Genomic DNA, 12,798 nt, shown 5'->3' on the forward strand with positions numbered 1-12,798 from the left:
ATGTATTTGCAGCTAAGCCTGCCAATTTTCGTGACGTTGCCAAAATTGTAATTTTGCTTTTGATTTGGTGTTGTAGCTTTTATGGAAATCGAATGTGTATTACCGTTTGGGCAAAAGCTCGCCATTGGAATCTATTCTGAACCAACGGAATCTAAGCCAAACTCTGTTTCTCAAGGGCCATTTTAATCTCACAGATTGTCTGTATCCTTTGGACTTTCAGATCCACAAATACGAAGTACTTTTTGTTTTGGGCACTTACTACACAGTTTGTTGGTTACAGTTGTCGACCATTTTCACCTCAGATCTTACCAATAATATTTCAGTATTACCAGGGCATCAAGAACGTGAAATCGGACTTCTGTCACCTACAAACAACAAAACAAAGCTAAGCTTAGCTCTTTGTTCTAGAATCACAACAATATCTAGTGTTGTCATAGTAAGGTCTTTTTGCAAATACGAGAACGACGTATTCATATAAACTGCCCCTGGTGCGAGATGCGCGCGCACATATTTAGCCAGGCAATCCTGCCTCCTGGCGGATTGTGAATGAATCAGAATGTATGGTGTAGTCAGTGGAAGGAGCCCGGTTAGTGCTGTTGTATTCATCCGTGTGCAACTAAAAAACAGTTGAATGAACACTAAATAGCAGGCTAGTCGTGGATTAAACCTGAGGAGTGACAGAAACTAGCCCGGGCTCCATCCATTCTATTGTTTTACAGAATTAAAATTGCAATAATCTTACACTTCAGCTCACAGTGATATGTTTTGAGAACTGTCATTAGAAAAAAGCTTGCAGGCAGATAAATTGTTTTGAATTGAAGTACTTTCATTACTAACCCTCTAATGTGGGAACATGGTGAATCAAAATGTTTCATTCTTGGTTATATTTTAAATGTAATTGCCGTTACAGACTGTCAGAAGTGATACAAAATAGATGTGAAGTTTCAAAGATTTGTAAGGACATTTCGTATTACACGTAAAGGTTATAAGTGGACTGTCGAAAAAAACTTAATGTGGTTTTGGGTCATGTGTGTGCAGTACTTGAATCAAAAGAGAACTGATATTTTATGAAAAAAGCAAGTGTCTTAAAAAAAGTTAAAATCCATGTCCTTTTCGGAAAAGCGTATCACTTTTTCAGACTACATATAACAATTTTAGACCCAGTGTTTAATTTTTTAAACAGAAGATATTGCAGAACAATTTATACTGATCATAAAATTAGTTACTGTTTGTTCAGTGAATACCGCTGCGTGTGAACAATGATCGTTTTGTAGGTAATCAAATTGGTGCGATCGATTTGTTTTTGTCGTCGAGTGATTTATCCCGGCGACTGTTACAATGGCGACCCCTCCTGACAGCCCCATAGACGAGGCTCTCTTCGAGCTGGAGCCATCCAGGGTTCCGAAACACAGACCTGTGGCCTTGGAGGACCTCTGCAGACAGACGAAGTTCACACGCCAGGAAATCAGAGTCATGTACAGGGGTTTCAAACAGGTTAGTCGAATGGGGTGAGATCTTCCATTCATTAGTAATTATTCTAGGACTGCGTGGTCTATATTGTCTGTTCAGCAGCTTTATTAAGTGATTGTTTACATTTCCAGCAACTTCCATCGTCAAATGTGCGCGGGAAACTAGTAGAATATGCATACTTTTATTGTTACATTGTAGTTTAACATGAGGGTATCTTTTTATATGGTGAACAGGTACATTAAGATGGAATGATTTTGTATGGTACGGTGAACCTAGATGCTGGTCAAAGCGGCCGCGTGGTCTGGGGCGTGGGCCTTGATTACTGGAACCATGGGTTTGAATCCCACTAAAGACCTTGTCTTCCTGTGTAGTTAGAGGCCCTCCTAAGGGCTGATCCCCCGCCTATGGAGTCCCACAAAATCTCGAAACACATATTTGAAGCCGCCAAGGTCCGTCACGGACTGCAAAGAGACACGCACAGACAGACAGACAGACAGGCAGGCAGAGAGAGAGAGAAAATAAAGCCTAAATAGGACTCAGATTTGGTGACAGTTTAGAAGGCTTGGTTAGATTAAAACAAATTGTTATGTCTAATGGGCCTAATTACAAAAATCCTCAAATATATTGTCACATTTGCTTGGTTGCCCTATTGCAATGTATAATAATTCTTCCGTGATTTATAATCAATGAGATTTAACCCTCATAAATATATTTTGTTTTCCATAAGCATTTCGTTAAATACGATATAGGGTTTCCTTTAATGTAACTGGAATACTTCAGGCATTCGTAGTTCAGCACTTCACATAAACATCATGAATAATTGTTGCATTTATGTATAAGCCTGCTCGTATTTAGTACCAGACGTTTCGGCGCAGGCTAGTGTCACCCTATCTTTGTATGTCTAATTCATTATGTAGAGGCTTTGACCTCAGTCATGTTTAACGTCACTGTAGAAAACGGCTCCAAATTGCATCCATCAGAGTCACAGAAAAATCTTACAAAGTCGCAATACAAAAAGCGGAGCGCAGGAGAATGAAGACAGCTCAGAAATTGCAGAGTAACAAAGATATCAACGCTGTACTGTTGACGTTGATCAACGTGAAAAAAAGGGGGGGGGGGAAGTGAAGTATTTTCGTAGTCTTCAAGGATGCAATTTGGCAACGACTACTTTTGGGCTGACGTCGTTTTTTGGAACACTAATTTGTAAAATTAATTCCGTGGAGGAGAAAACGTCTAGAGAAGCTTATAGCAGCTTGCCTAGTTAAGAAATTCCCTACCTTTTATGGAGTACGAAGGTTCAAAAGATCTATTCGGAAATGTAAACTTAACAAAATAGGTTCTTATATATCTTACTATCCACGAGGTTTGTTTATATTCCACAACATTCTTATAGTGTTAATTTTTATTTATTTGTGGTTTATTTAACGACGTTGTTAGTAACTCTGGGATACTGGGAACGACCCGTTCTTCAAGTGCCTGAGCACTGCGGGTCCCAACTTTTCGTTGGTTTGATCTATGGACATTCGGTAAGACTCCTTGGACGAGGGACCGGCCAGTCGCAAGGCCTCTACCTGTACATAGGACAACGCGGACAAACATCCATGGCTTGAGTGGGATTCGAACCCACGGTCCCAGCGACCAAGCGGCACAAGGCACACGCCTCAGACCGCGCGGCCACTTCGGACCCCGTCAATAACTCACACTACGAATTATAGGATGTTTAATTAATAGGCTAATGAAATTTCGTACTTTGTGGTACTATCACGGCATTTTGATTGATGGACGTAAGAAAACATGAGACATCTCAGCCAGGATAGCTGGTCTCGGGACGAGATTTGGACCCGGGACCTCCCGATTACGAAGCAGGGGTGTTAACTACTCAGACGCGACGTTCGGCGTCACAAAAGTAAAGAAGTATTAGGCATACGTACTGTATAAGGTATTACCATGTCGAAAGGTGTTTCGGAAAAGTTGTAATCGTTAATGAGATCTGTACCGGTCATGCACAAAATCTTATTATGAATGGACCACATGATGGCTACTCCTTACCGGTTGTTCACGACTGTTTATTCAAATATTCGTAGCTACCTTCCATATGTGGAGGTCACCTCTTCTGTTAGCAAGTTGACGACGTACGATGCCGTGTAGACAAAAGATTCATTTAACATACGTATTATACGTATGACTGGTTCAGTTTTCTTAAGTTTTGGTGAATATTACTGAAGGGTTGTTTTCAAACTTCTTAGGACACACAGCGTATAAGGAATCACTCATGATTTATTTTCGAATCGTGGTCGGATTCTTTGTAATATATGCGTTTTTAGAAGAAACTGTCTTTAATCAGATGTGGAATTCACCGGAATTTACGAGACAATGTACAGAACTGTTGACAAAGAAGATGGAATAAAACTGCAATTCTTTCAACGAAATGGAATTCCCCTGCTGCTGGTAGTTTAATTAAATTAGCGTTGTTCTTTTTGTAGTTTTTTTCCCTCTCCAATGAAAAGTTGTCCTGAAAGCTATCTGCTTCTAACCAGCGATGTCTGTCTCATTAACAATACACCATCGCCACGAATAATGGTGGTTCAGGAAGATTCTTTTTGAATTTTTACAAGAATGAAACTCTTGCGAGATGCCGAAACGTTCGATCTTTAGTTTACTACATGAAATTTAAGCGTCTCACAACAGAGTCAGAGGACCGTCAGAGTGGTTAAAGTCTGTTGTACGGAGGCCGACCTGCTTCTGATTTCGTCATTGTACCTTAGGACGTTGATGTTATTTGGTCGTGTTTTAAATTGTGCACCACTCGACTTCTCTTTGACTCTGTACATTTTGTGACAGAATTCTTTCCTTTTCGCGAAGATTTCTGCTCCTATTTTTTGGTGTTATTTCGCTCGACTGCCTTCTATGCTCCAATTTGTATCTGAAAAGCGAATCTTCGGCAATAGTTATTGCTCGCTGACGCGAAATGTTATGCGACTTTAAACAAATTTACCAGTGCGCTGTTTCAGAGGGACTTACAATTTTGTGCGGAGTTCAGCATTTCATCTTAACTGTCAACAAGATCTTCTCTCATTTCTCCCTTAACAGAGCAGAAAGAGAGGAGATGAGAGATAAAATCTCAGAACGAACAAAGCACTTTTCTGGAAGCACGTAGTAAGAACCCCTTCAGCTAATTTGTGACAAGCTCTCTGACGTCATTATTATCATAATTTCTTCCTGGTAGGAGAGGAGAAAACATTGCATTTAATTCCCTTTTAATACATACAGAACAATACTGTAAAGTGAATATTGTTAATGACAAAATAACATAATAATAGCAGTAATAATAAAAATGTAAACATTAAGATGGTTTGAGTTCTTTGTGCAGCAGCACGCTGGCCTTGTATTCCTGGGGGTCTCGGGTTCGATTCCCGGCGGTGCCCGAATTTATAACTTGTGTTGGGCAAGGCCGTGGTCTAGGCAACACGGAGTTTTCCTCCGGGGGCTTCCCCGGTTTCTCCGTGGCATCCCAACAATTACTCCATTCACACACAGAAGAAGGCAATGGCAAACCACTTCTGGATCATCTGCCAAGAACGTATATGAACAGGTCCCAGTCCGAGAAAAGGATGGAAGGATCCTGTTCATATGGACCTGTCGTCAGACAGAACACTAAATAATAATAAGATGAGGTGGTCTAGCGGTTAGAACGCTGGCCTTGTAATCCTGGGGTCTCGGGTTCGATTCCCGGCGGTGCCCGAATTTATAACTTGTGTTGGGCAAGGCCGTGGTCTAGGCAACACGGAGTTTTCCTCCGGGGCTTCCCCGGTTTCTCCATGGCATCCCAACAATTACTCCATTCACACACAGAAGAAGGCAATGGCAAATCACTCATCTGCCAAGAACGTATATGAACAGGTACCAGTCCGAGAAAAGGATGGAAGGATCCTGTTCATATGGACCTGTCGTCAGACAGAACACTAAATAAATAAATAAAATATAATAGACAAGTGTTGGTTCGTAATCATTTTTTAAATCACCATTTGCTCTTTGTGAGTTCCTTATATGAATTTAAATATTTCTTTGACGGCAACATGCAAAAGCCGTGCATCTATGTACCTTCATGCTGGTTTCTGTTTAACAGAATCGTTTTCCGTTCTTACGTATAATTTACTTTCTTATGAGATACTGGTACACGTTCGTATCACCGAGATTCTCAGACATGAAATAAACGTAGACTTGAAGAAACGATTCTTATAACCGATGTAACTCGTGCGAAGCATCAAAAGAGTCAGGATACTTCCGATGCATTGTTTTTTGCACTACATTTTGTGTTTGTTTCTTGATGAAGTAGAAATGACGTGAAAGGAAGCAGTGATACGTAATTTTAACGTATTACTGCAAAAATACTCTACAGAGACTAAGTAAATTCAGAAATAACCTAGGCCTCAGAGCTAAGATTCTAACCCAAGACCTCCACGGTACAAATCAAGAGTTAACCACATGATAGGTACGGCGTTATATTTTAAGTACAGACGCTAAGGACGTCGAAAGTGGATAGATATCGACTTTGTACTCGTAGTTATTCTGTAGTGTGCAGCATTTGTTGGGGGTAGAGTTTGCTCGCAGTACTCAGTCCGTTGGAACAATCGCAGGAAATAATGTAGTCCAGGTTTATGTGACATCCTCTGGTGTAAGGCATGCCCATTTGATGAGACGTACCCTCTAAAAATAACAGTGCCACCTTCGCCAGACCGCCCACTCCCGTTGCTGACATCGTATTATATCTAGGTGCTCAAGCGCGTCCTCATTGGACCAGCTTCTCTATTGTACCGACTTCTGGTCTACAGATCTTGAGTCATTAATGTTACATTTACTTTATACAAGTTTACAGTCTACTAGTATCATGCAGTTTAACCTCATGGATTATCATTTTGGGGTTATAATCTACTTAAGTACGATACTTAATATTTTATTTTATTAATGACAATATCAGTAGCATTAAATGACGGGATGATTTACTAATAATGAGTTGGTCTAACTTTTGGCATTATCCCTGCGTTTGCTGGAAGGACTGAGGAAAACAAAGAACCTCAGTTAGGATAACTGGTCTGTGAACAGAGATTTGAACCTGGGACCTCGGCCATGTTAAATTTTCCAGCTGAAATGTTCAAATTTTTATGAGCTATCAAACCGTTTCTACTGCATCTTGGTGGTACGCCAGATAGCGTGAACGTGTTTTAAAGCCAAATTAAATACTGAGCGTAATACTGAGGACAACTTATCGGGGTGTTTTGAATTAAATGTTATCCGTGTAATGTAAGTAGTCCTGTTTTTAACATTTGAATGGGGTAAAAAGTGGTTTGAGTTATTAAATATGAATCTCCGAGTTGGTCAGATTGCTTTAGGAGATTGTGGAATATTAAATGAATGTTTTGTAGGCTGGTATTCGTTTCGTGTTCTGTTGGAAAGATTATTTAGAATTTATACAATTATTATGCGAATACATCACAACAGCATATTTAATTTCACTTTATTTTGTTCATACAGATGAATATTTGGTAAAATTGTAAGTTAATAAGAAACAGAGCTTGTATTTAACTGATCGGCAGTGACGGTATTAAATTTAAAATTTGTAACAGTGACGTCCTGTAATAAGCTCTTTTCGCTATCCGCGTTTTAGCTTATGATCGATTTTTATTTTAGATCATGAGAGACATCAATTTCCTATCTGCGGCCAAATTCTAAATCTGTTACCTGCGTCGAATATCTCCAAGATTATTAGGGAGTGCGATGCAAGTTATAGATGATAAGCTTAGCATCAAAGAATGATATCGCGGACTTAACATAAAAATTACGATTCTTATACTCTTCCTGTTTTACGCGTTTCGATATAAGCGGCGATTCCTAGCAACGCAGGCCCCGTGTATAACGAGAATCACCTCTGAAGTGTGTCCGTAAAGGTGTGATACGAATCTCAAACTTAACTTCTCCGACCCCAACTTCCTTTCTAAGCTCCGTGTGACTTCTTCCTCTTCCCAAAGATGAAAATTTAGCTAAAGGGAAGGAGATTTGAGACGATAGAAGAGATTCAGGCAGAATCGCAGATGGTGTTTGACAGGCTGACAAAGAAAGATTTCCAGGGATGCTTCCAGGCTTGGCAGCGGCGCTGGGATCGTTGTGTTCACTCCCAGGGGAACTACTTCGAGGGTGATGGATGAATTTAATACCTGAGATAAGTGTACGGGTTTTTATAGGTGCAGTCTTGAAACTTTCCGATCGCACCTCGTATATACCCGGAAGACCTGATATCGTGACTGAGGTTTTATTCAGTCCCCCCGGAAAATGTCTGGTTAGTAACTTAAATTAGGCCACGTTTCCTTCCGTGCATCTCTTTCCCAATCTATTATTCATTAATCTCCTCTTATTCTATGCTACATAGTCTGAGTTACTGATAATTGTCGTTAAATAAACAACATTACGAGCAAATAAAATAGGTGTGTAATATTTACTTGGATTAAAAGTGACTAACTGGTTCCCTGTAAACATAAAAGTGTTATTGTAATGCAAATTTAAATTATTAACAACATTTTTGTTGGTGAATGTGTTCAGTAAATCTTTACTTTATTTTTAGGGCTATGGTTTAATGTTTAAATTCCGAAAAGACGTTTATATCTCTTCTCACTCAGAGTTTTACCTTTCAAATATGGAGCAAACTCTGTTAGTAAAAATTCTCTGGCGGATTTCCGGGATGAATTCTGGAAAATATCTTGCAATAGTCTGCTTCCGTTTCATGCTTTAACTTAAAATCCTTAGAAATGATTTATGTCTCTTGCAATACACAGGAAGTGATATTTCATTATTCTTGGCGGTTTAAGCGGAAGACGAGAAATATTTCGTGATAAACGAGGCACCGAGTGTCTTTTCCTGTGGGCAAATTCTGGAAATATTTAGTAAAAAGCAAATACACATCAGAAACACAGTTGCTGTTAACACACGGGAAATTTTAAAATTAAGGGCATTTTGTTTTTTCAATCTGGTGTTTAAACTGTGTCGTTCGTCTGGGCGACATTAATACACAGGGAAACTGTGACTTCCATTCGGCCCATTGTGAAAGACCAGACTTAACGATTTATTCTGAAAGACAAAGAAATCGTTAAGTAAACTAACGATCAAGTTTTCATAGTCTTTGAACAATATAAACGTAATGACAACAAAATATTACAATGTCTCCTTCCCTTCTTTTTCCAGAATATAATACTTTCCTGTGGCCGAAATAAACAATTAAACTTCGTAACATAGACCTTCACGTTACGTAAAATGTGCGTTTAGTGTCTTGCACCGGTTATAGTGTCTTTATTTAACAAACTAAGTAAGTAGATAACATTTTTGACGTAAATACGTCTATATGGAAGGGTCATTCCGCAAAAAAGTGTTACGAAAGAGTGACAGAAAAATGTGTAAGATCCGTACCAACAAATCGACAACAATGGTTACCTATGGAACGTCGTGTTTACTCGGCATTGTTGTTACCTAGGAAAACGTGTAAGATCCATATCAATAATGTGTAAATATGGACCGACAACAATGGTCAGCTTGCGTGCATTGTTATGTTACCTAGGAAACATCATCTGTTTACTCGGCATTGCTGTGTTACATTTCTGCCGTCAACAATCCGCTTTCGTAACAAGATGGATGACATTGAAGATAACATTTCATTACTTTACTTTACATTAAATTACATTACAGAGACGTAAATATAATTTAAATACAGAGACGTATTTACGTCAAATTCTCCGGAACCGTGGTTCCACTGTAACTTTTATGTGAGAATTTTATAAAATTACAAGAACTATCGAAATGAAACACTGTTTAAGTAATTTATTATAACCTGGCTAGTTTCGACATTTTGTCGTCATCGCCAGAGGTTACTGTATCAATAGTAACCTATTGTAGATCACACAGCGATGTAAAGTACATCTGACAGTTTACATTGCAAAAAAGAAATATTATTGAAAGATCATATATTTTATTTATTCCGAATGATTGAAAAGGTAATCGTGATTATTATCTCGTCTGCTGCTTTAAGTAAAAGTGCCTCACACACTACTGACTTAAAAGCCTACCGTCAAGTTTTCCAGTTAAAATTGTGTCAGATACAAGCTGTTGCAGGATAAAATTTGAAATAACAATGTTTCTCTTTAGTAACACGTGCCCATTTCAATTATATTTGTATTTAAGCACATACTATGGTAATTCGTCATTTATGAATTAGTATTAGATAGTGTCAGGAGGGGTTTTTTGGGCATTGAGTTCAACGGAAAAAAGTTGTACCACCCTGTTCTAGTCTTTTGCGAATGTCATAAAACTTCACTTTAACTGATTGTCGCAAAATCCTTGTAATCATAACACAATTTCTATAAAGATTAGACACTGAACTAGGCACAACTCTGTGTAACATTTCGAATCAACTTCTGAGAACATTTGATCTTGTAATGTATTTGTATATAGGCCAAATGATTAGTTTACTGGCATCGACATCAATATAACAAGATCTGTGCTTGAACAGAAAAGGGAAGATTGTAGAAGCCACTGTGTTACCCCACATTCTCATCCTATGTAAAGGTTCTTCACCGCAACACATAATTTGTAGAGCTAATAAGGGGAAGATTACGATGCCATTTCGTTGTGAATGTGCACTCGACCGGAAGCCGAGATGAGTGGGCTGCCCCTTGAAAACGTCTAGTCTGCACGTCAGTGTAGGCGTATCAAGGGAAGATTCTAGTTTTTCTAGTTCTTGAACTGGTGGTCAGAGATGTTATGATTGCGTTTGCGTGTTCCTCACGCATATTTCCTAAGAACAAAGTAGTCCGCGTTACTCGGGATCATTGTTGGTACAAATTGTTGCAACAATGGAAACCGAGACAGCTATAACACTGTTACAGCAGTTGTTGGAACACTTTGTAGCAACACTGGGAATAATGGCCACTATTGGAGCACGTTGTTGCTACGTCGGAACAGTTTTTTAAACTGGAGGGGAAAAAATATCATTTGTTACATTTTCAGTTACACTGAACCGATAAAATTTTAAGTAGAAGATAGTGAATATGCCAGTGCCTGAAAGTCTGGTGACAGGAAGGAATAGATCTGTTGGCTTAAATTTTAGTGTGTCAGAACTTGGACAAAATAATGTCGCCATTTATTTTGTAATTCTTTCATTTTAATATTAAGAGAATATTGTTTTATTGTCTTGAGGAATTTAATTTTGATACTTCCTTTAGAATATAGGTGTGTAGTTGTAGCACAGAGAATGCCTCTTCTAAACGAAAGAGAAACGGTGAATTACTTTCTTAAACTCTCTCTCTGACCCATGACTGCAAAATTCCAGAGCTGGCAGACTGCCTGTAAACACTTGAGTTGTCTCATTGTTCCATATTTACGTTTCTTAACTTTGATCTCAGGTTATTGACGTCACATACATTATTATCCGAATGCCAATGAGACGGTAAAATTCTAAACAACTTTCAAATATTAGACCCGGCGTCACGTTTTAACTTACTGCAAGATTCTTTAAAAAACTGTGGGTTTAGTCCTTCTTACAAACACATAAAAGAGAGGGGTATTTTTGGTTCTCACGGCGGCGAATATGAAGATGACATTCTTTTAGGACGCTGGCCCGTGTAGTCCGGTAGAAGTTTACTGACGTTTCAGAGGTAGTCACTGCCTCCATCATCAGGGTGATCATTGCCCAGATGATGGAATTCAGTCCACACCCTTCCACCATAATAATGCCCTCTCGTCTGATCCTAAGTGTCCCATACTCTTTATTCCGTTCTTATTTTCAAATTAAAATTTTATATGAATTCTCTTCACTCTCATGTGTGCTACATGCCATGCCAACCTCGCTATTATTGATGGAATTATTATAATATTATTATTAGTACATTTTGGTGACGAAGCATGTGCATTCACTTAGCTAGTTTGGTGTCTACTTCTAAGAGACCAACTTCCTTACAAGCGTCTAATATAATAGAGTCTGTACTTTGCTTCGTGGTATTTATGTTTTAGTTCAAGGAATTAATATCATGAGTACAGATCAGAAGCTGGCGTGTCCAATTTAAAATTCTTTCTGATTTTCATGGGCGTTCTTAACAACGTATTCTAAAAATAATTCGGAAATTTGCGTATCGTTACGCCTGCTGGTGAATGTTTATACTCTCCCGCATAGTACATGAGGCAGAGAAGTTGCCGCCCAATCACGACGCAACAGTTTAATTTTTCTCTGCGCGTAATTAACATCAGGACACCTTTCTCCAGCGCTAGTACAGATAACTGTTGACATTAGATGGTTGGATAGTCGGTTGTTTAAGGGGATTATAAATTGCGTAAGTTATTTAACGGCGAATTATAAAGGATTATAGTATTAAGTGAACTGGAAAGGAGTGGAGAGAACGTGTTCGTGGTTAGTTTAAAGGTAATCTGTCCCTGAACGACTGAGGACGATAAAAATGAAACCAAGGATACACTTTGTCCCCAAAATGATTAGAAACGGCTTGTTCTTGAACACAACTGTAAGGCACTGCTGATTGATCGCAATTGGTTCGGCTGCATTCGGTTTTAGTCGACGCTGTTGGAACAAGTAATTCCGTTGTGCAGAATCTTTCTCGAAAATCTGATATTTACACGGCTGATAAAGAGATAAGCTGTTATTATGAGAATCGAAATTTTCATTACTGTCATCTGAGACTCCCGCTGTTTGACGTTCTAATGAACCTGTTTATTTTACTTCACACATTCACACTCTATTTCTCTATACTGTGCTTTTCAAAATAGTTTCTTCCTTTGAGTTTTCACATCAAAATATAGGCTGCATTACAGAATTGCGTGAAAGCACGATTATGATGTGATTTGCCCAGTATCCAACAACAGCCAACTGATAAAATATCCTCAGATAAAACTACTATTGTAAATCTGCCTTCAGTTTGATGCTTTGATCTCTCGAGAGAATCAGAGCTAGAATGTCCTCGGCCGCTTTCCGCTGGCGTAGAAAACGATCGAGGGTCATCAGCCTGACATTAGTCTCACGTTTGGATTTACTTGAGCGTGCTGTGGATTTAAGGATATCCGATTACGTGTGCAGTCTAACTTCTGGGTGGCAGGTACAGACAGAACCACAAAGCGTGTAAACACAATACCATTTCAGCAAATCCCTTTGTTTTCTCCTCATATTTTGGTTTATATTCTGTATACAGGTTCGATGCATATTTTCGTCTACGTTTTGCTTAATATTTTGAAGGGCTGTTGTTAAATTTATTCTGTATTAAACTAAATTATTCTTCTGGCCAC

General features: G+C 38.8%; 1 protein-coding gene across 6 annotated transcripts in view; it reads left to right on the top strand.

Annotated features, from left to right (window-relative positions):
- Positions 1 to 568: 568 nt before the first annotated feature.
- The window catches only part of LOC110833164 (A-type potassium channel modulatory protein KCNIP1), a 61,903-nt gene continuing 49,673 nt past the window's right edge, over positions 569 to 12,798 (top strand). For all 6 annotated transcript variants that reach the window (XR_015534935.1, XR_002544144.2, XM_022070872.2 and 3 more), the window contains exon 1: positions 569 to 1,494. Coding sequence is in view for 4 of the 6 variants with exons in the window: in XM_022070872.2 (XP_021926564.1) it covers positions 1,339 to 1,494 (156 nt within the window). In the remaining 2 variants the exon portion in view is untranslated. The remainder of the gene's footprint in view (positions 1,495 to 12,798) is intronic.

This window comes from Zootermopsis nevadensis, unplaced genomic scaffold (assembly GCF_977971745.1).
Source record: "Zootermopsis nevadensis isolate Lab colony 2312 unplaced genomic scaffold, Znev_1.0 Znev_ptg000001l, whole genome shotgun sequence".
NCBI classification, from domain to species: domain Eukaryota; kingdom Metazoa; phylum Arthropoda; class Insecta; order Blattodea; family Termopsidae; genus Zootermopsis; species Zootermopsis nevadensis.